Raw genomic sequence first — 20,839 nt, forward strand, 5'->3', positions numbered from 1 at the left:
GGATTGCCCCTGTATAAGCCCCTGGTGACACCTTCAAAAGGATGTAAATCGGTTGGAGTCAGTTGAAAAGGTGGCTACTAAACTGATTACTCATCTTTGTTCTAAATCATATGGGGACAGACTTAGGCCAGGATTCATCTTTCTTCGCAGAATGATGAATCCTGCGAAAATGGGGGGTGGGGAGGGCGAAGGGGAGGCGGGCCTATGAAAGCCTGCAGCCTTCACACCATGGCGGTGCACCGGCTGCCGGCTTTCACACCGAATAGCGCCACCGTGAAAGGTGGTGCTATTTGGAGTGCTACTACCGACGATAATGTTAGTAACATTATCGCTGGCAGTGAAGACACCGCCGACTCCGCCCCCTCCCCTCCCCCTAATTTGCATGATATCACATGCGAAAAGGCCCTTTTCGCATGCGATAGAGGCTTATTGCATAAGCCTTTGATAAATGACCCCCTTAGAGAGCTAAACATTTATACCTTAAACTGGAAAGGCAAGATAAGGGAGATATGATAGAGACATTTAAATACCTCCAAGGTTTCCATGCACAGGAGGTGAGCCCTTTTCAAAGGAAAGGAGGCTTTAGAATGAGGGGTCATGGGATGAGGTTGATAGGGGGGTAGTCTCAGGAATAATTTTTACAGAGAGGGTAGAGGATGCAAGGAACAGCCTCCTGGTGGAGGTGGTTGAGACAAGAAAGGTATCTGAACTCAAGAAAGCACAGGATAAACAGTGAGGGAGTAGTGGGGATTATAAAGCTGAACAGTTGGTGTGGATGGGCAGACTAGATAGGCCATATGGCCATTTTCTGCCGACATGATTTTATGTTTCTAGACTTTATCCTGAATTTTTCAGATCAATGTGCACTTTCAAAATTCTCAGGTAATTGGCTCAGTATAAATTATACAAATTGAATCCTGCTCTTTGGAGGATGTAACTTCTGTGCATACATTTTACAATCTAAAGGTTTGTGAGTTAATTCCAGCTCTGTTCCCCCAAAACGCCTCTCCCACTTCACACAAAAGTCCACATGTACATACGCACACCAAGCCCTGGGATGTTTTCTAATGGCCATTTATGTAAATGCTTAGATCTATAATCCAATTGTATAGGCGGCATATAAGAATTTCAAAATAAATAAATAAATATACAAATTAATTAATTAATTAATTAATTTATTTATTTATTAATTAAACATTGTTCCATGTTTGTAAATGGCTTTGAAAATTCAGACTTGAAAAGGCATAAGAAATAAAGAATTCATTATTCGTAGGATGGAAGAACAAGGAACCCTAGCACTCTACAAGGTAAAAAAAAAAAAAGGAGGTGGTGATGGGAATATTGAAGGAATGGTTCATTTCTCTACCATTTTCAGAATTGCTTGGAAAATAATAGTTAAAACAAGCATGGAAGGAAAGCTACCACAGTATCACAAATCCTGCAGGTGCTTTCAGTTTCTTGTGCAGAAAGAATGGGTCTGGGGCTAGTTTGGTGTTTGTCTGTGTCTCCCCAGGTGCATTTCAAGGTTTTCAACTGCATTATTAAATAAAGAGGAATATTGACAGATAGTTTTCACCATTACAATAACTACAGAAATATAAGGGAATTCTAAGTTAATTTGGATCAGCCAAGTCTTCTTTACAATCGACAACACAATGAGAAGAACTGAAAGGGGTGACCAGTGATTAGAGCAATGGGTTATAGGGATGTGAATCGTGTCCTCGATCGTCTTAACGATCGATTTCGGCTGGGAGGGGGAGGGAATCGTATTGTTGCCGTTTGGGGGGGTAAAATATCGTGAAAAATCGTGAAAAATCGTGAAAAATCTAAAAATCGCAAAACCGGCACATTAAAACCCCCTAAAACCCACCCCCAACCCTTTAAATTAAATCCCCCACCCTCCCGAACCCCCCCCAAATGAGTTAAATAACCTGCGGGTCCAGCGGCGGTCCGGAACGGGCTCCTGCTCCTGAATCTTGTTGTCTTCAGCCGGCGCCATTTTCCAAAATGGCGCCGAAAAATGGCGGCGGCCATAGACGAACACGATTGGACGGCAGGAGGTCCTTCCGGACCCCCGCTGGACTTTTGGCAAGTCTCGTGGGGGTCAGGAGGCCCCCCACAAGCTGGCCAAAAGTTCCTGGAGGTCCAGCGGGGGTCAGGGAGCGATTTCCCGCCGCGAATCGTTTTCGTACGGAAAATGGCGCCGGCAGGAGATCGACTGCAGGAGGTCGTTCAGCGAGGGTTCCGGCGCCTCGCTGAACAACCTCCTGCAGTCGATCTCCTGCCGGCGCCATTTTCCGTACGAAAACGATTCGCGGCGGGAAATCGCTCCCTGACCCCCGCTGGACCTCCAGGAACTTTTGGCCAGCTTGTGGGGGGCCTCCTGACCCCCACGAGACTTGCCAAAAGTCCAGCGGGGGTCCGGAAGGACCTCCTGCCGTCCAATCGTGTTCGTCTATGGCCGCCGCCATTTTTCGGCGCCATTTTGGAAAATGGCGCCGGCTGAAGACAACAAGATTCAGGAGCAGGAGCCCGTTCCGGACCGCTGCCGTTCCGGACCGCCGCTGGACCCGCAGGTTATTTAACTCATTTGGGGGGGGGTTTGGGAGGGTGGGGGATTTAATTTAAAGGGTCGGGGGTGGGTTTTAGGGGGTTTTAGTGTGCCGGCTCACGATTCTAACGATTTATAACGATAAATCATTAGAATCTCTATTGTATTGTGTTCCATAACGGTTTAAGACGATATTAAAATTATCGGACGATAATTTTAATCGTCCTAAAACGATTCACATCCCTAATGGGTTAAGAAATCTGTATATATTTCGCGTGCCCTTTCCACCTTTACCCCCTCCCGTCACCTCCCCCCTCTCCGCCCCCTTCAAGTTCATATTCCCTTACCCTCTACATCAGTCATGTTCTTGGTTTCCATTATGTTCTCTGTTACCATTAATATGTTACCCCTCCCAAGTTCTGATCACCCTGTTTCATGTACTATGTTCAAAGTTACTTGTAAACCGATACGACGTACCCACGAATACCGGTCTAAAAAAGCCTTTAAATAAATAAAGAGCCAGGGAAATGAGGGTTCAAATCCCACTTCCCCCACTGACACTCTTCAGATACTCAGATTGTAAGATCTTTAGGGAAGGGACTTATTGCGCCTGAATTCTAATAATGCTATTAGTTGCCTTGTGCACCATTTTAAAAAGCTGGGCTAAAAATCCAACAATTATTTTTATTTCATTAAATTATTAAAGAGAAGACCCTGTTCTGTCTCCCACAGCCCTGTCCACTGTTTCTCCCACACTGTGCCGGCAATGCTTCGTGTGTGGTCCGATCCAGCAGTGCACTATCCTAGGTAGTGAAAAGCCTAAAGTGGCCTATTATATTGGCCAACGAAGGGCATTTGTGCTTCGAAGGCCCTTTGTGTGGCTTGCGGACAGTGATGCATGGGCTTAGAGCAAGAAAAGGATCTTAAAATAGCAAAATACCTGTACAATATGCTCACAGCAGCACCGGTGAGCCTAGTGTGCATCCTGACACTACAGAGATTTCATTGTCACTCCTCCCGTTCAGTGCCTTATTCTGCCAGCATGAACAGATAATATTTTCCTTGTTGTGAGCATCTTCATTAGAATTATAATTGGTAACACTTCACTTTAAGTGCTCATTAACCAATGCTTCATTATAAGATACTTCTAAAGGAATATATGTAGTAAGTCTCAGTGCTGAATGAAATTATAAACTTAAAGTGGAAATTTCTTTCCTGTTTTAAGACAATGTCATTAATAAAACTCTTTGAGCTGAATTACGACTTACCTAGCTGTGTTTCTTGAACTATCAGTTTACTTTCCAAAGGATGTAGTAGCTTAGGAGGTTTGTCTGTCAGTGGAGCTGAAAAAAATAAGAACAATTATTATAAGATGGATAACATATGACACTTTTTATTACTAAATCACAGGTAAACTCTGATATTTTAAATTCAAGAAAAAGTGCTGTGCAGCCTGATAACAGTTCTTACCATATTCAAGAGGGTTCTTAGTCAGCTCACCTTATGCTACTGCTACCACTGACACTGTTCATTTAACGCTGCCCCAGCAGACTGATGTCAAGATGCCTTCCACACCGCAGGAAGTGGGGGACATGCTGACATCGCTGAGTGCCCTTTTGCTGTTACAGGCAAACATAGAAAATGTTGGCAATTTAAGGACCACTTCTTCTCCCAGCCTGCCCCTTTGTACCTTTCGACTGTGCTGTCACCGGCCTTCCTTCATCTGTGGTATGATGAAAGGACAGGATAGTTAGATTGCCCAGCTCTACAGGTAGTCCCATGGGGAAAACTGTCTTAAGGCGGGAAAACAAAAAGTGAAAAAGGGTTGGCTGGGGGATTGTAAAGCCAAAAGGAACAGGAAGTACAGGGCTGCTAGGAAATGTAGTTTTGAGGTTCTTGGCATAGAAACAATTAGGATAAAGCAGACAAATTGGGATGCACAGCTGAGGCTAATTAGAGAACTACTGCAGAAGATCAGTGTCTCTTAAGTGAGACATTACTACCTTTCATGGCGAGAGAGAAGCAGAACCAAGTAAGGAGCCAGGAGACAGGGCTCACATGGACTGAGATACAGAGTTGCTCACAAACTTCTATTAGGGATTTTGAATTTGCAAAAGTACAGTTGAGAGTTAAGTTCTCTATAGTCCTAGGGAATTTGATCATCACCATGTACCTTACTGGGGTGGTCATGGTGTGTCAGGACAGGAGATTAAAGCTAGATGCATTGAAAAAATGTGCTTTTTGCTGCAGTTAGCTGGCTCTGAGCTGTGTATTCCAGAGAACTCTCAGTAGATCATGAAGGGCCCAGGTAGTGACTTGTGACAGTGAACCTGAGTCCTCCTTCCAACACTAAGGTCCCTTTGGGGATAATTTTGCAATTTTGCTCATACGTTAGTCAGCAAATAGCTGCATAAGTTATACCAATTTTCAAAGTAAACTTATGTGTATTAATTATCCCAGCATATCTACCCACATACACTGCTAAAAACACCAGACACATTTGCCATGGAAATATATGCACATACTGTTTAAAATTCAAAAGTGTTAATCCCTTCCCAGCCATGCTCCTAGGAATGCTTCAGCTCAGCCTGGGATGGAAGACATATACGAGTGAGTTTATCTGAATATCTGACAGGCAGTTATTAAAAAAACCCATGTCTGGGGTAAAACCATGTTTATGTGCGTAAATACTTTTCAAACTTACCCCCATAATGTATAACAAAAAGGCTACAATTAGTACCTGGAATAATTTCATTTCATTTTTATTCTACTTTACTTGAATCAAAATATTGCACAAATTAGATTACAACAAAATAATGTAAAACAATTAAAACAATCAAATAATTAATAATAAAATCATATACAATGAAGCAAATACAATAAAAATGTATGAAAAATAGAATATAAACTTTAAAACAAAATAGTTTAATAGTTAACTAATCCGTGAAATCTCAATCCCATTGCACAAGGTAATCACACATACAGGCCAATACAATATCCACGCAGGAAAAACAGGCACTCATGATTGAGTGCCAGCTTTCCTAACGCGTGCCCATCCATCTCTCCCGGACAAGTGATGCAGTAGGCAAATGAAATGCTGCTTAAAAAGGATGTGCTAGGGGAAATTGTGCATCCCTAGTGCCTCCTTGCCATCGCGTGGGGTTGAAAAACGGACGCAGAGTCATGGGTCATGAAAATGGACACTCATAAATTGAGCATTTGTTTTCCTATCCTGACTGCCCTCAAGACATTTAAAAATTATTGTTTTCACGTTACTGGTTTCTGTGGTTCCTCTGACTTAATATCATGATGATATTAAGTCAGAGGAACCACAGAAAAGCAGTATTTTCTGCTTTTTTGTTCAACTTTGGGGCTCCTCAAAACAATGCTAGCTTTAAGGCTGGCATTCATTTCTGAGGGTTAAAATGTGCGTGTCGGGTACACAGTTATTTTTTACGTTGGGGGTAATAGCTAACAGCCTCATCAACATGGCATTTAAATGTGATGAGTGCTATTAGCTATGCCCTGGTTTGGACGCACATTTTGAATGCACTGATCCTCTTATTGTATTAGAGGTTATGGACGCACGTCCAAAACGCACATCCATCCGTGGGTTAACCTGTGCATTAGCTTGAATGCATGGTATTGCATCGGCCTGATAATCCCTTGCCTCCCAAGGCATAAGAGGATACCTGTCACATTAAATAATGTCTAATTTCAAATACATCCTCATTACTAATTACTTGCAAACCTAGAGCATATTTTCTACAATCACTAACCCAAACCAACTAACAAAATATTGCTCATACATGAAGCACAGATTAAAAATAATTGGGCTTAATAATACTGCTCTGTAAAGGAACATAAGCAGTGCCATGCTGGTTCAGACCAAGGGTCCCTTGAGCCCAGCATCCAATATCTGAAAGTATCCACTCCAGATTTCCAAAAACTATCCAGCATCCAAGGAGTGGCTCCATTTCTAGCTGCCCACTCCCAAGGATAAGAGGTAGGGATATGTAGGCAAAATATTTTTTATTTGGTTAATTTTCAATACTTTTTTGGACCAATTTCATTTCAGATTTTTGTCTTTTCTTTTCTTTTTTTGTTTGGCCAAATAAAGGGGCCTGTTTACTAAAGGTTTTCTCCCATTTTGAGTCTATGGGGAAATGCTTAGTGAATGGGGCCCAATGTGTGTTATTTGCCAAGAGCAATCACTATTTGTCAAAACAAAAACTACAACAATTTGGGGGGGGGGGTTGTAAGAATTATTGATTCATTTTGGATTTAATGAGAAAAACAAAACTAGCCTCATTCAGTTTGGAATACAAATTTTGTTTTAAATGAATGCACATCACTTCCAGGAACTTGATCAAACCCTTTTTAACCTTCGCCAGGCTAGATGCCTTGCCCACTTCCATAGCTTAATTAAGACTATTAGAACAGGTTGGCTCAGACCAAGGTCCACTGAGCCCAGCATCCTGTGTCCAACAGTGGCCAGTCAGGGTTACAAATATCCAGCTGATCCCTAATAGTTGATCTATTTCTTGTATCTCACTTCTATGGATAAGCACCAGCATTCCCAAGTGTACTTGTCCAATCCTCTTTTGAATTCCTCTTTGCTACGTCCCTTCACCACATCCTCCGGCAACAGATTCTATGCTTGATTGTGCGCTGAGTGAAAAAATATTTCTTACGATTAATTTGTTTTAAATCTGCCAGCTGCTGGTTTCATGGAGTGTCCTCTAGTCCTAGTGTTCCCTATTTACCCATTGCACCCACTCATGATTTTATAACTCTCAATCATATCCCCTCTCAGTGATTTCTTTTCCAAGCTAAAGAACCCTTTTTTGTACCTTTTCCTCGTCCGCTATGTCCTGTTTGATATGAAGTGGCCAGAATTGCAAACAACACTGATGGGGGCGGATTTTCAGAGCCCTGCTCGCCTAAATCCGCCCAAAACCGGGCGGATTTAAGCGAGCAGGGCCCTGCGCGCCGGTGAGCCTATTTTACATAGGCCTACCGGCTCGCGCAGAGCCCCGGGACTCGCGTAAGTCCCGGGGTTCTCCGAGGGGGGCGTGTCGGGGGGCGGGCCCGGTCGTCGCGGCGTTTAGGGGGCGTGCCAGCAGCGTTTTGGGGGTGGCTACGGGGCGTGGCTACGGCCCGGGGCGGTCCGGGGGTGTGGCCGCGCCCTCCGTACCCGCCCCCAGGTCGCGTCCCGGCGCGCAACAGGCCCGCTGGCGCGCGGGGATTTACTTCTCCCTCCGGGAGTCGTAAATCCCCGGAGAAAGGTAAGGGGGGGTGTAGACAGGGCCGGGCGGGTGGGTTAGGTAGAGGAAGGGAGGGGAAGGTGAGGGGAGGGCGTTAGAGGATTCCCTCCAAGGCCGCTCCGATTTCGGAGCGGCCTTGGAGGGAACGGGGGTAGGCTGCGCGGCTCGGCGCGCGCCGGCTATACAGAATTCATAGCCTTGCGCGTGCCGATCCAGGATTTTAGCGGATACGCGCGGCTCCGCGCGTATCTACTAAAATCCAGCGTACTTTTGCTTGCGCCTGATGCGCCAGCAAAAGTACGCCTATTCGCGTTTTTTGAAAATCTACCCCATGGTGAGGACACACCATGAATCTGTACAAAGGTATTATGATATTCTCGGTTTTGTCCTCTGTTTCTTTCCAAACAATTCCTAACATTCTATTTGCCTTTTTGACTGCAGCTGCACACTAGGCCAAAGATTTCAAGGTATTGTTCATTAGAGTTCTGAGGTCTTTTTCCTGGGTGAAGACTCCTAACAGAGAACCCAGCATCGTGCACATATAGTTGGAATCATTTTTCCCTACATGCATTGCATTGCATTTGTGCACATTAAATTGCAACTGCCATTTAGATGCCGAGACTCCTAATTTCACAATCTGCGGTTTAATTAAGAACTCGGTTTTGTATCATTTGTAAATTTGTTCATGTCACTTGTTGTTCCTTTCTACAGATAATTTATAAATATGCTAAATAGCACAGGTCCCAGTACAGACTCCTGTAGCACTTCCCATTTGGAAAACTGATCATTTAGTCCTACCCTCTGTTTCCCCGCTACCAATCCACAATAGCAAACTGCCTCCTTTACCATGACCTTCTAATTTCCTGAGGAGTCTCTCATGAGGAATTCTGGCAAATGCCTTCTGAAATACACTATATCAACCAGCTCATCTTTATCTACATTTATTTTTATATTTAAAAAATCTAGTAAATGGAAGGTAAGACTTCCCTTTGCAAAAATCAAGCTGACTCTCCCCCCCATTAAATCATGTCAATCTATGGGCCTTATTTTCCAATATTGCATTGGATACCAAAAAGGGGTGTATTGCAAGTTGCACTATCACCTATGTGAAAGGCTGTTAGCCCAAATTGCGATACTGGGATGGGATGAGAGAGAGAGAGAGAGAGAGAGAGAGAGAGAGAGAGAGAGAGCACCTTGCCATAGTGTCCCCTCCCTAGACAGGTATTTGTATCCCTATGGGAGGCCCACCTAGTAACTCGTGGTGAGGTTTAAGTAGTAGTGTAGGGGGTTAGGGGCCACTTTCACATTCAATGTGAGATGTACGAACAGAACAGTGGTCTCTTGTGAAGATTTGATGACCTACGGCGTGAAGAAACTCACCCAAAGATGAGATTTGTGCAATGTTCTCTCCACCTAGCTTGTTGTTACCCAGGTAGAGAGTCCATCAAGCTAGGTGCTCGCTCTCTCTCTCTCTCCTGTAGCACATGTGATCACACAACATAATGAAAGAGGTGTAGCTAAAATCAACATTAACTCTGTGCAATAGCACTTGGCACACTAGCTAACCCAGCCCACCCCTAACTCCTCCTCATTTCAAAATTTGCATCACGCCATGCGATAACAGGGTTTTTCGCATGCGATAAGCTCTTATCGCATGTGAAAACACCTTAACACACATTGGTAATTAACCCCCTTTGTGATCAGTAATTTAAGACTAGCTTCTAACTGATCTATAATTTTTCAGATCACCCCTGGAGCCCTTTTTAAAAACTGGTGTCACATTGGCCAGTCTTTAGGTACCACAACTGTTTGAAATGACAAGTTGCAAATCATTAGTAACAGATCTTACATTTCACGTTTGAGTTCTTTCAGAACTCTGGGATGATTATCATCTAGCCCAGGTGATTTTTTTTATCCTTAAGTCTGTCAATCTGATTTATTACATCCTCCAGTTTCTCAGTGATTTTGTTTAGTCTCTCAGAGTCATCACAATCAAAAAATGCTTCCAGTGTGGGTATGACTCCAACATCCTCCTCAGTAAGAGACAAAGAATTCATTTACTTTCTCTGCTTATTTCCTTGCCTCCTCTGAACATTCCCTGTCCCCCTCGATTACGAAATGGCCCAATTGACTCCTTCACAGGACTTTTGCTTCACATGTACTTGAAAAACCTTTTGCTACCCTATGGTAAGCTTATTTTCATATTCTCACTTGGCCTGCTTAATTATTTTGTTTACATCTACCTTGCCAATGCTCATGCTCTTTCCTATTTTCCTCATTTTAGTCTGCTTTTCATTTTTGAAAGATGCCTTTATGGCTTTAATTGCCTCTTTCACCTCACTATTATTCCATGCTGGCAGTCATTTGCCTTTTTTAATGCATGGAATACATTTTTTCTGGACCTTAAGAACCTCCTGCAAGTTTTTAACCTTGTGAATTGCTACTTTTTGTTTTTTCCTAACAAATCTCCTCATTTTATCCTAGTGTGATGAGGTTATGCCAGTCACTAACAATGCTCCCATGTATAATTTTACAGCAATGGGCAGTGGGAAGGAGTTTCTAATATCTAGGATTCCTCCCTTTGCCATAATCCCACCTATTTGGGGGAAGACTTGTGTGGGATATAAAAATCCCCATGAGCACGCTCCGAGATCAGGAGGAAAGCAATTGAGAAGGAGATTGGAGAAGGAGCTCTGTAGAGTCTTGCGCCTCATCCCTGGGGAGTCCATTGGCTTAAAGGAGAACTATTACTATTGAGAATATTTTATGAATAAGATTGATCAGTCCAGAGGGAAGGACATTTCCCCAGTATCCCAAAAGCCTGCAACAAATGATCTTTTTGCCCAGGAGATCAATGAACAGCAAGGGTGAAGAACTTTCTAAAGTTGGATTATTGTTAAGAGTTTTGACCTAGTTTGGGAGTTTCCGAAAGTTTTGTGTTTGGGGATACTTTTTCCATCTTTGCCAGCCTACACTGGAGCTACACTCCCACCCTCTTTGATGAGGATATCTTTTCCATGGATGAAGGTGCAAGAGGAGAAAGAATGGTGAGAAAATCTAGAATGGACAAGAAAATCATTGTTTTCATTGTGATGATTTATTTGATGTTGGTTTTGATTTTGTGATTTTGGCCTGATTCTCTTCTTTAACTTGCAGAAAACTGATTATTTTGAAACCACTTAGTATTCTGTTTGATTTTTTCTTCTTTCACCCAGTGCATTGACTGAATGGATGGATACTGGTTTGATTTCTGCTTCTTACCTATTTTGTTAATTTTGGCTTTCTTGTTGCTGTATTGGACATTTTTGCACCTGGTGATAATCATAGAGCTAGCATGTAAGCCATTGACTGTAGTTGTGAGTGACCACACCAGGGGCTTAGATGCTCCCATCTGGATTTGGACTCAGACCCATTGCACCTATCGTTGCAGTTAACAGCCCAAACGGGAACCTACTACATAAAAGTGGCACCCAAGCAAGGACCCACTGTTATGGATCTTGAGGAGATTGTGGAAGAAGAAATCCCCAGTTTGTTTGTGATTTTTGTGGATTTATAGTATTTTTCAAATTTTTGTGACAATGGTCTAAGATGGAGGAATTTTCGCCTTTGAAGCAAGAAGATGGTGAGTTTGTAGCAAAAAACCATGAAGAAGGATGTGGTGGGAGGAACAAAGCATCATCACTCAGCAGCCACTCCGCGTAAGCCAGCATTCCTCCCCACCATGAGCTTCAGGGGATATTTGGCCAACTTGCCCCAACATGAAATGCAAGAGCATGGAGACAGAGAAAGAGCAAGATCACAATGGAGAATTGCTTAAGCAATGCCAGGTGGTAATGGCCAAGCTTGCTAGCTGATGAACTGAAGAAGAGAACTAGCTGGCTTGACTGACTGATAATGTGGGATTAAACTAGCAGAGAAAAAGTGGGAGGGAGAGAGAGAGAGAATTATCCTGTATAAAGTCAATGTGACATGCTAATATATACAACTGTAAGAGGGGACATTTTCAACTCGGGGTGGGTTTATTTATATATTTATTTTATTTATTTATTAGTTTTTATATACCGGTGTTCAATTTGTAATATCACATCGGTTTACATTGTAACTGTGTTCAAGAAGAAGGGTCTTCTTGTTTTACATTATAACTTCTTGTTTTAATTATAACTTCAGTAGATCTTATTTAACATTGTAACTAGTTCCTATTATTTCTGTTAATTTCTGTTATTTCTGTTATAATTGTTATATTTATTATCATGTTATAATGTAAAATAGGGCTGTTACCACCCTATTCTTTTAGTTATCTGGAAACAGATGTGATATCTCGATTGAATGTCGGTATATAAAAGAAATAAATAAATAAAATAAATAAATATTAACATTGTAATTAACTATTATTTAACATTATAATTAATTCTTATTTAACACTGTATTTTTAAACTTTATTAATTCCTGTTAGGAGATTAAACCTGAGACAGTGTTGCCAGTATGACCTAGCCAGAGGAATTAACTGTAAATTGATTCAAATGATAGAAATTCATCAGTCATTTCAAATTTGCAGTGAATTCCTCTGTGTATGTAAAATCACCCCCACCCTGAGTTGAAAGTATCCCCTCTTACTTGGTATATATTAGCATGTCACATTGACTCTATACAGAGTCTCTCTCACTCTCACTCTACCTGCAAGGTTGTGTGTTGCAATAATATACCGTGTGTTTTATTGTGGGCGCTATTTCCGCTATATTTAAAAGCATTTTGATGATCTAGGGGATTGTTATTTACTAGGGTATTGTTCTTTTGACTAGCAAACCTTAAATTGAATGACAAATAAATAAATGTGTTAGCTAAGTGGAAGTCTAAAACTGAGGCTGTCATTTTTTTTGGCTGAAGTGTTAAAGTCGTTCCACTTCTGTGGAAATTAAAGCTTCTTGTGATACTGACAGCAAGAACTAAATTCCAGTACAGTGAGATTGTACAACCTGATCTCACAAACTTCCTCTGTGCAGTGATAACCAATATTCCTGCCCCATACATCGTATGTGTCCCTCCTTAAAATGTTCATTCACTTCACTGGATAAAACCATGTACAATTATAGAGAAGAATACATAATCCTATGAACCTTTCCAGTTTTTTACAAGCCTTTTTCTGTAGAAAGGAAGCTATAGAATTAGGGGTCATAACATGGTGCTCTAAGAGGGTAGACTCAGGAACAATGTCAGGAATTATTTCTTTTTTTAAAGAAAGGTTGGTGGAAGCCCAGCACAGGATAAACACAGAGGATCTCTAGTGGTTATAGGATGGAAAAGAAGAACTGGAGCAAAGACAGAAACACAGAAACATGACAGTAGAAAAAGACCAAAAATCTCACAGTAAAATGGGCCTAGTCACGCAATGGCAGCATAGCTTGGCTAGAGCTACCATTGTGTTAAAGGAGCCGAGGCCCAAAAATCTCCTCCCAAAGTGGCTAATTCCCCCCCCCCCCCCCCCAACCAGAGGTCTTTTGAGACTCTTGCCGCCTGTAGAGGTTGTCTTGACCCCCAAAAATAAAAATTTAAATGAAATTCATGGTGATGACCTGCCCCTTTTCCACTCCCCTCCCCTAAGTGTTAAAATCACACCTGCACCAAACACAACCACTTCCCTTTCAATAATTCCCCCATCAACTCTCCTTCCCTTTCTCCCAGTCTACATATGACAAAATCCCTGTGGTCTAGTCATACCTAGTCCCATCTCCACCCTCAACCAAAGCCCCCCCCCCCCTTTAGTGAGGTTGGGGTCTACTCTACCCCCTACCCCACTTCTGGCCCCCTTATTTCTAAGAAGTCGCATTAGTATATAGTTGGGGCCCAGAGCACCTCCAAGTTCTGAGCCAGATTGACCTCATTTTACAAAACTGGTGTCAACCCCAACTTTGCCCCTATTACATGACGGGTTCAAAGTCCAGGGACCAGCCATTGCACATGGCTTAAGGCCTGTCCCTGGACCTTGATCCTATCATGTGATGGGGCAAAGTTGCATTGACAGTATTTTGGATAATGGTGCAGATCAGGCCCAGAGGTAGGGGGTATACCAGGCCCCTACTATACACCATTATGACTTCTTAGAGGTAAGGGGGGGCTGGGGTGGAGGGTAAGGTAGCCCCGCAGATCATCAGGTTCTTTAGGTTTTGGTTGTGGGTAGGGGGAGAGGCTGGGGGCACTAGACCACAGGGATTTTGTTTATAAGTTGACCAGGGGAGGGGGGAGGCAGTAGAGGTTGCTGGGGGGATGTTATTGGAAGAGAGGGAAAACGGTTGGTTTGAAGGCAAAGTTGAGGGATTTGGGAAGGAGGTGGGGTGGGGTGTCGCCACGCAGTTTCATTGCGATTTAATATTTTTTTGGGGGGGGGGCTGAAACATCCCTGCAGGAGGTGGGGGACAGGGGGTCTCATAAGATCCCCATGGGGCATTTTAGCATGTTTGGGGGGGGGGGAGGGGGCTGAGTTTCAGGCTAATTGGCCCTTTAAATTTTACTGTGGGACCATTGGGGAACTGCAATAGCATCCTGATGCTCCTATGGTAAAATAATACACCTCTCTCAAATGCAATAACATAATGGCAGAGTTTTTTCTAAGTCAGCTGCATTATTTTATTTGCATAGGATTAGGTATGCCTAGGCTGCTTTGTTTGGATTTGCAAAATTCATGCATGCAAATACAATGCAAGGAAGTTCATTAAAAACATAAGAACATAAGAAAATGCCATACTGGGTCAGACCAAGGGTCCATCAAGCCCAGCATCCTGTTTCCAACAGTGGCCAATCCAGGCCATAAGAACCTGGCAAGTACCCAAAAACTAAGTCTATCCCATGTTACCATTGCTAATGGCAGTGGCTATTCTCTAAGTGAACTTAATAGCAGGTAATGGACTTCTCCAAGAACTTATCCAATCCTTTTTTAAACACAGCTATACCAAATGAACTAACCACGTCCTCTGGCAACAAATTCCAGAGTTTAATTGTGCATTGGGTAAAAAAGAACTTTCTCCAGTTAGTTTTAAATGTGCCCCATGCTAACTTCATGGAGTGCCCCCCCCCCCCCCTTATAATAGGAGCAGATTTCAGGTCAAGAAATCTTGAAATATTGCAGCAATATGGCTACATTGTGCAATATACAGCATTTATCATGGCTTATTATCAGCGTTTATCATGGCTTAGTAAATCTAGGCCTAAGTGTGAACCTGAGGCAATGGAGGGTGAAGTAAATTGCCAGAAGGACCAGCAGTGGGATTTGAACCCTGGCTTCTCTGGTTCACACAAGAAGTGGCAGTGGGATTTGAACCCTGGCTTCCCTGAATCACACAAGGAGTAGTAGTGGGATTTGAACCTTGGGTTACCTGGTTCACAGTTTTCTGCTCTAATTACTAGGAGTAGCCTAGTGGTTAGAGCAGCATGCTAATTTTGTCACCTGATCACCTTATAAAATCTATTATCCAACAGATAAACTTTTCTTCCATGCTATCTATTAGATGTTATATGTTTATTATTAAGTTAGCAAAACAGAACATGTTTTATAGCACTTTATGTAAACTATCTGATTTTAAGATTTTGGAGTTCCCACCTTCGGTGGTATTTTCAGGCCAATGCACACAGTCTGGGCTTCCACAGCCAGTTCTCCTCTGCTGTAGTGCACCTAAAGAACCTTTCCAACATGTTGTGGCCTCTGCCTCAAATGCAGCTCATTAAAGGCACAGAGTTTCATTTAAAGCCAACAGGAAGGAAAATACCATTCAGTTCTCAGAGTGCCACTGCCTTTTAGCAGCAGTGGAAACAGTCTGACTTCATTTCAAGCCAAGAGATAAGGAGAAATGAACACTGCTGCTTCCCAACAGCAGAAAAACAGGGGCAGTATTCCCAATCCAGTGTTCCGTAAAGCTACTTTGCTACTCCTAGCAGCAGTTTCTTTATGCAAAAAATCAAGACTTGCACCATGTACTCTCTTCTCCCTACTAACTATGCCTCACACTGAAAGTCCAGCTCCCATACCTGCAATCTCTGATGAAAAATCAAAGAGAAAACAACCAAAATAATCTCCCAGTTGCAGAAGCATCTGTAATACTTGCTTCTAGGGAGGGCTAGGGTTGAAGTCTTTAGCTACACAATAAAAGGAAAAGCATAGCACACTTTGACCTCAGTCCACTTCCATATTATGGTCTTCTTGGGGTGTAGGCAAGTCCAGCTCCACCATCTTAGACAGCTCTTTCTCCCCAAGGCCGTGGCTCCTCCTCTACCTAGAGTTCCTCCCAATTGCCTACACCTGGCTCAGCTGTTCCAGCCTCCCTGCACTCTGGGACTCCACCAACAGAACCTGATTGGTCCAGAACTGCCTCTAGAGAACTGGGAAATGTAGTCTTTTTACAACATTGCATGCTCTGGCGTTTCTGCTTTTGCAATGTGCCTACCTCTCCTGAGTCACTTACTCTTTTTAGCAAGAGGTGAAGGAGCTTCCTCAACACACACAATAAAAAAATATTCTTAGATAAAAGTAATGTTGTTCCCAGTTCTTCTCTTTACTGTAGCATTCAATTGCTAACAAATTTTGCTTTAATGTTACCTGCATACATGCATGCCCCTTGTCCCAATAGTGTTAATGTTCCAGTGTATATGCCGTGCTATACAAAGTAGATGGCACTGTGGGAATGGACCTGGAAGAAAAGAAGGGGATTCCTAGGAGAAGTTTGTAAATACTGGTGTTATAAGTAAAATTTCCAGTTTTACTAAAGCATCTCCAGTCTCTTGTAAGAGAATGGCCAATGCTCATGGCACTACTGACTTGATTAATGCCTGCAACTTTCTTCCATACACCTGACATAGATAGGCAATTATGCTACTTCTCTTATTAGCATCTTGTTTTTCTCTGTTTGAATTATCCAGATCTCTTTTAAAGCCTACAGAGTAATTTTGTCTTTGCAGCAAGGACAGAAACTGATCAATTAAAGGTCACTGAGCTGAAAATATTTTCTGCTTTCTCATGCTGTTTATCTTCACTGTGAGGAGTAAATGTTTAACCAGCTGGTATGTGGAATGTGCATCTCTGTTTAGTAGAGGTTTATATGCAATAGCTAGATTTTTTTTTCTATATATGTGAGCCATTTTGATTTAGTTGTTTTTAATTCTGGTTTAATATGCTGGCCATTTATAGCTGGCCTTGTTTATTCTTTTTATGTTTTAATATTGTTATCTTGATCATTGCAATTTATGTTATATTTCTTGTCTTTATTTTTTTCTATTTGTATATTTGATGCTGGTCTTTTATTGCTGCTATTGTAGCTCGAGTTTATTCATTTTGATTTGATTTTTTAAATAAATTTGTGTTGACATTTATAGCTTTTCAGTCATTTAAACTATATGGGGTTAATATTCACAGCGGTTTGTCCACCTAAGTTCAGATTTAGCTGGATAAACTGAGATTTAAAAATCTCACAGGTCTGACTGCCCCCTGACATAGCCAGCTAAATTGTTAACCAGCTAAGGGGAGTCATTTATCAAAATGCGCTAAGGCGTTTTCGCATGCGTTAAGGGCTTATCGCATGCGAAAAACCCCGTTAACACATGCAATAGCATCATAATAACACATGCAATAGCAAATTGAAAAAGAGGAGGAGTTAGAGGTGGGCTGGGTTTGTGAAGTGCTATTGCACAGACAATGCTGATTTTAACTAAACCTCTTTCAGTAGCATTAAGCTGTGTGATAGTGTGCATTACAGTTTGTGATGTCTCCTGAGAGGTCTGTTTTAGTAAGAGAGAGAGAGAGAGAGAGAGCACCTAGCCATGATGTCTTCTCCCTAGATAGGTATTTGTATTCCTATGGGTGGCCCACCTAGTAACTTGAGGTGAGGTTTAGATATTAGTGTAGGGGGTTAGGGGCCACTTTGACATTCAACGTGAGACATATGAACAGAACAGTGGTCTCTTGTGAAGATTTGATGACCTATGGAGAGAGGAATTTCACCCAAAGATGAGATTTGGGCAATGTTCTCTCCACCTAGCTTGATGCTTTCTCTCTCTCTCTCTCTCTCTCTCTCTCTTCCCCCCCCCCCCCCCCCATAGGTACTTAGTGCAAATTGTGATAAACTGTATATTAGCATAAGACATGCCCTTTTTACTATCACATGCAATACTTATTGCATTTTGATAAATCCAGGCCTAAGTTAGTCAGACAATGATAATTTTCAGCATTATCCAGCTAATGAAGCTAGATAACTTTTGGATTGCCAAAGAAGAGCCCTAAAGTTAGGTTGACAAACTTATCTACCTAACTATTATTTATTTATTCATTTTTATATACCGACGTTCATTGGAAACATCACATCGGTTTATAGTAAAATGTCAAATACACAATTAAAATACATTTGAATTACAGAATTATAATCATAAAATACACAGAATTCTTAATAAAACATCTAAAAAACAATAAGAAAAAATAAATTACTAAATCATGGAACTTGAACTATAGAGTTAAGAGAATGCTTGTTGAACGAGCCATACTGTAGCTAAGTATCCCTGCAAAGTTAGCCAATAAAATTATCAAGCAAACTTTGCCAGCCACCCAGGAGCTGAAAATCAATTGCTATTATTTAACATTACAAATTTAGTTTTATGTTTAAACTGTAATCTGTTTTGTGCAATTTGTTTTGTTCAGGCAGAAGGAAAATCTTGGAAATTGCATTAAAATTAATTGAAATGTGGATCCAGGTAATAGTGCCAGGTTTGAACTAAGACCTTCATATGCTGAGAGAATCCAAAGGATTAAGAGGTTTTTTTTTAGCAGATCTCATCAAAGGAGATTATTTTTGCCAACAAACAAGGCGGCAAAGAATCTACTGCTCATTCTATATTAACTTGCTTAAGAAAGACATAATCTAGCCAGGGTAAGTGCTTCCGAATCTGTGCTGCTCCATCTGGCACTGAGCAGGTACCAAAGTCAAAAGTGCACTTCTATAAACAGATTAAGAAAACTATCCTTTCATTGACCACAAATTAACCAACTGGATTTTCTGAAATTACATGGGACTACTGAGGAGTGCATTGATTTAAAACGTTTCTTGTTACCAGGTATAACTCATACAGATGTACTCTACACAGCAAAGACTGAATCAGCAATTTAAAGTGGGTGACATGCAATAATTAAGGATGCCAGAGTCAACACTGACAAATTCACTTAAAGCTTTCCCATAATAACTGTATAGTTGTAGTTTGTCCATGCATCTTAAAAGCCTAAAAGCAGAAAACCTCTTTCTGTATGCAAGACAGACATCCCCCGCTTCCTGCCAAATCCACTGCACTGACTTTAATCAAACACACACTATACATCAACATGTGTTTCAAGTATAATCAATACAAATGGAGAAGACATTGCTAAGATTGTACTGTATACTGCTGTTGATGCTGTATCACTCTGTCAGACACAATGCTGTGCATGCAGGCAAGCTGTACATATTTCTCTGCATTTTTTCTTGTCTTCTTGAAGTTATACAGAGTTCCCTGGGGTTTTTCAATAAAAGAAGCAAATAATCAAAATGCTGCCATCATCCTCTGCAATACTGTCTAAAAAGACAAGAAAACGGACCTTGGTGTCTCGGTGGTGAAAGAGTTCAACACAATATAAGCATCGTCACATGTCATTTATTATCCATCCATCCATAAATCTGACATATACACGTTTAGATCAAGATGTAAAAGAGTTTGCACTCCATCTGACAAGCTTTTGCAGATACCTACTGGGATGGAGGCTTAAAATCTGAACCATGCAGCAGATCAACTGAACATTTCACTTTCTCAGGAAAGGCTTTTGCAGAAAGAGGTTATTTGGGTTATGTAATAGCTGCTGTCTGCATCTGTTCAGAAAAACCTCATATCATGGATTGCACAAACACAAGCCTGGTACTTCCAGATATAACTGGAAATTCCTAACATTGGTGAATCAGCACCAAATCTATTGCTTCAGCGATGTGCCAAGTCTCTGAAAAGGGGAGTCAGAAAGGTGCTGGCTTCAGTATTGGATGCTGTATAAGTGCAACATTAGGAGAAAGGTATTAACTACTAGAAGACTGAGCAGAGAGCATCCAAGATGGCTCCAGGCCCCTTCCTCCAAAGCTTGTGTACCAGTGTTTTACTCTCAAACTATTTGATGACCCACGACATGGAGAAGAGAAAGAAGGAGGTCAGGTGCGCTCTTGCCTTTAGTAATGAATGGAATCTTTTCAGCAGCTGGCAGCGAGGTGCAACCTGGAACTCTGCAGGCAGCAATGGCTGGTGGAGAGCCAGCTGAAGAAATCTTCCTGGAGCTTGGAGACTATTCTCAGTCCTGAAGTGTGAGCTCCCTCTTTTCTGAGCACAAGATTGCCAACGTCAAGAGCCTTTAAAGTGGTGGCAGCTTCTGAGTTACTACAGCCAAAGTCTTCTGGTGGAGGGAACGTTTCAGGCTGTGAAAGCAGTTAGAACAACACTGTGAGTAGCTTGTTGGATCTTCTGTTGACCTGTTGCAGCTAGAGAAAGGACTCAACACTGTAAGAACAGTTTCTTCTGGATCTGCAGTTTCTGGCTTAATACTAGACAGCAAGGGAGCATAACGTGGAATAATGTCAAAGGGTTTTACTGAAATCCAGCTAGGCTACATCTACTGCATCCATCTGATCTACTACTCTGGTTACTTCATCAAAGAAATCAACTTAGGTCTAAGACACAGGAGCAGGGCAGCTTGACAGACCTGGTGCCTGCTTGATTCCTTTTAATTCCTGGCCTCTGGGGTGAGCTATCCTGGATGACTCTAGCCCCATAGACCTAAAAAAGATGCTGTTAGGATTTTGCCTGCTATGCAGCCTTATCCTACCTTCATGATGCCTCCCTACTAGTAGAGGCCCCCAGATTGGCTCATCACTAGTTTTCTCAAGTTCCTCCTCATTGCCTTTGCCATGCCCAAGTCCCAGTCCTATGTAAAATCATCTTGCCATAGTAGCCTTGTTTTCGCATGGTGTCATTTCTGGCTTGT

General features: G+C 41.9%; 1 protein-coding gene across 3 annotated transcripts in view; it reads right to left on the minus strand.

The window, feature by feature from the left end:
• The window catches only part of IL1RAPL1 (interleukin 1 receptor accessory protein like 1), a 1,713,530-nt gene that overhangs the window by 358,449 nt on the left and 1,334,242 nt on the right, over window positions 1-20,839 (minus strand). For all 3 annotated transcript variants that reach the window (XM_029603082.1, XM_029603084.1, XM_029603083.1), the window contains one exon: window positions 3,820-3,894. In XM_029603082.1, coding sequence (XP_029458942.1) covers window positions 3,820-3,894 — 75 coding nt within the window. The remainder of the gene's footprint in view (window positions 1-3,819; window positions 3,895-20,839) is intronic.

Source organism: Rhinatrema bivittatum, chromosome 5 (genome assembly GCF_901001135.1).
Source record: "Rhinatrema bivittatum chromosome 5, aRhiBiv1.1, whole genome shotgun sequence".
Classification (NCBI taxonomy): domain Eukaryota; kingdom Metazoa; phylum Chordata; class Amphibia; order Gymnophiona; family Rhinatrematidae; genus Rhinatrema; species Rhinatrema bivittatum.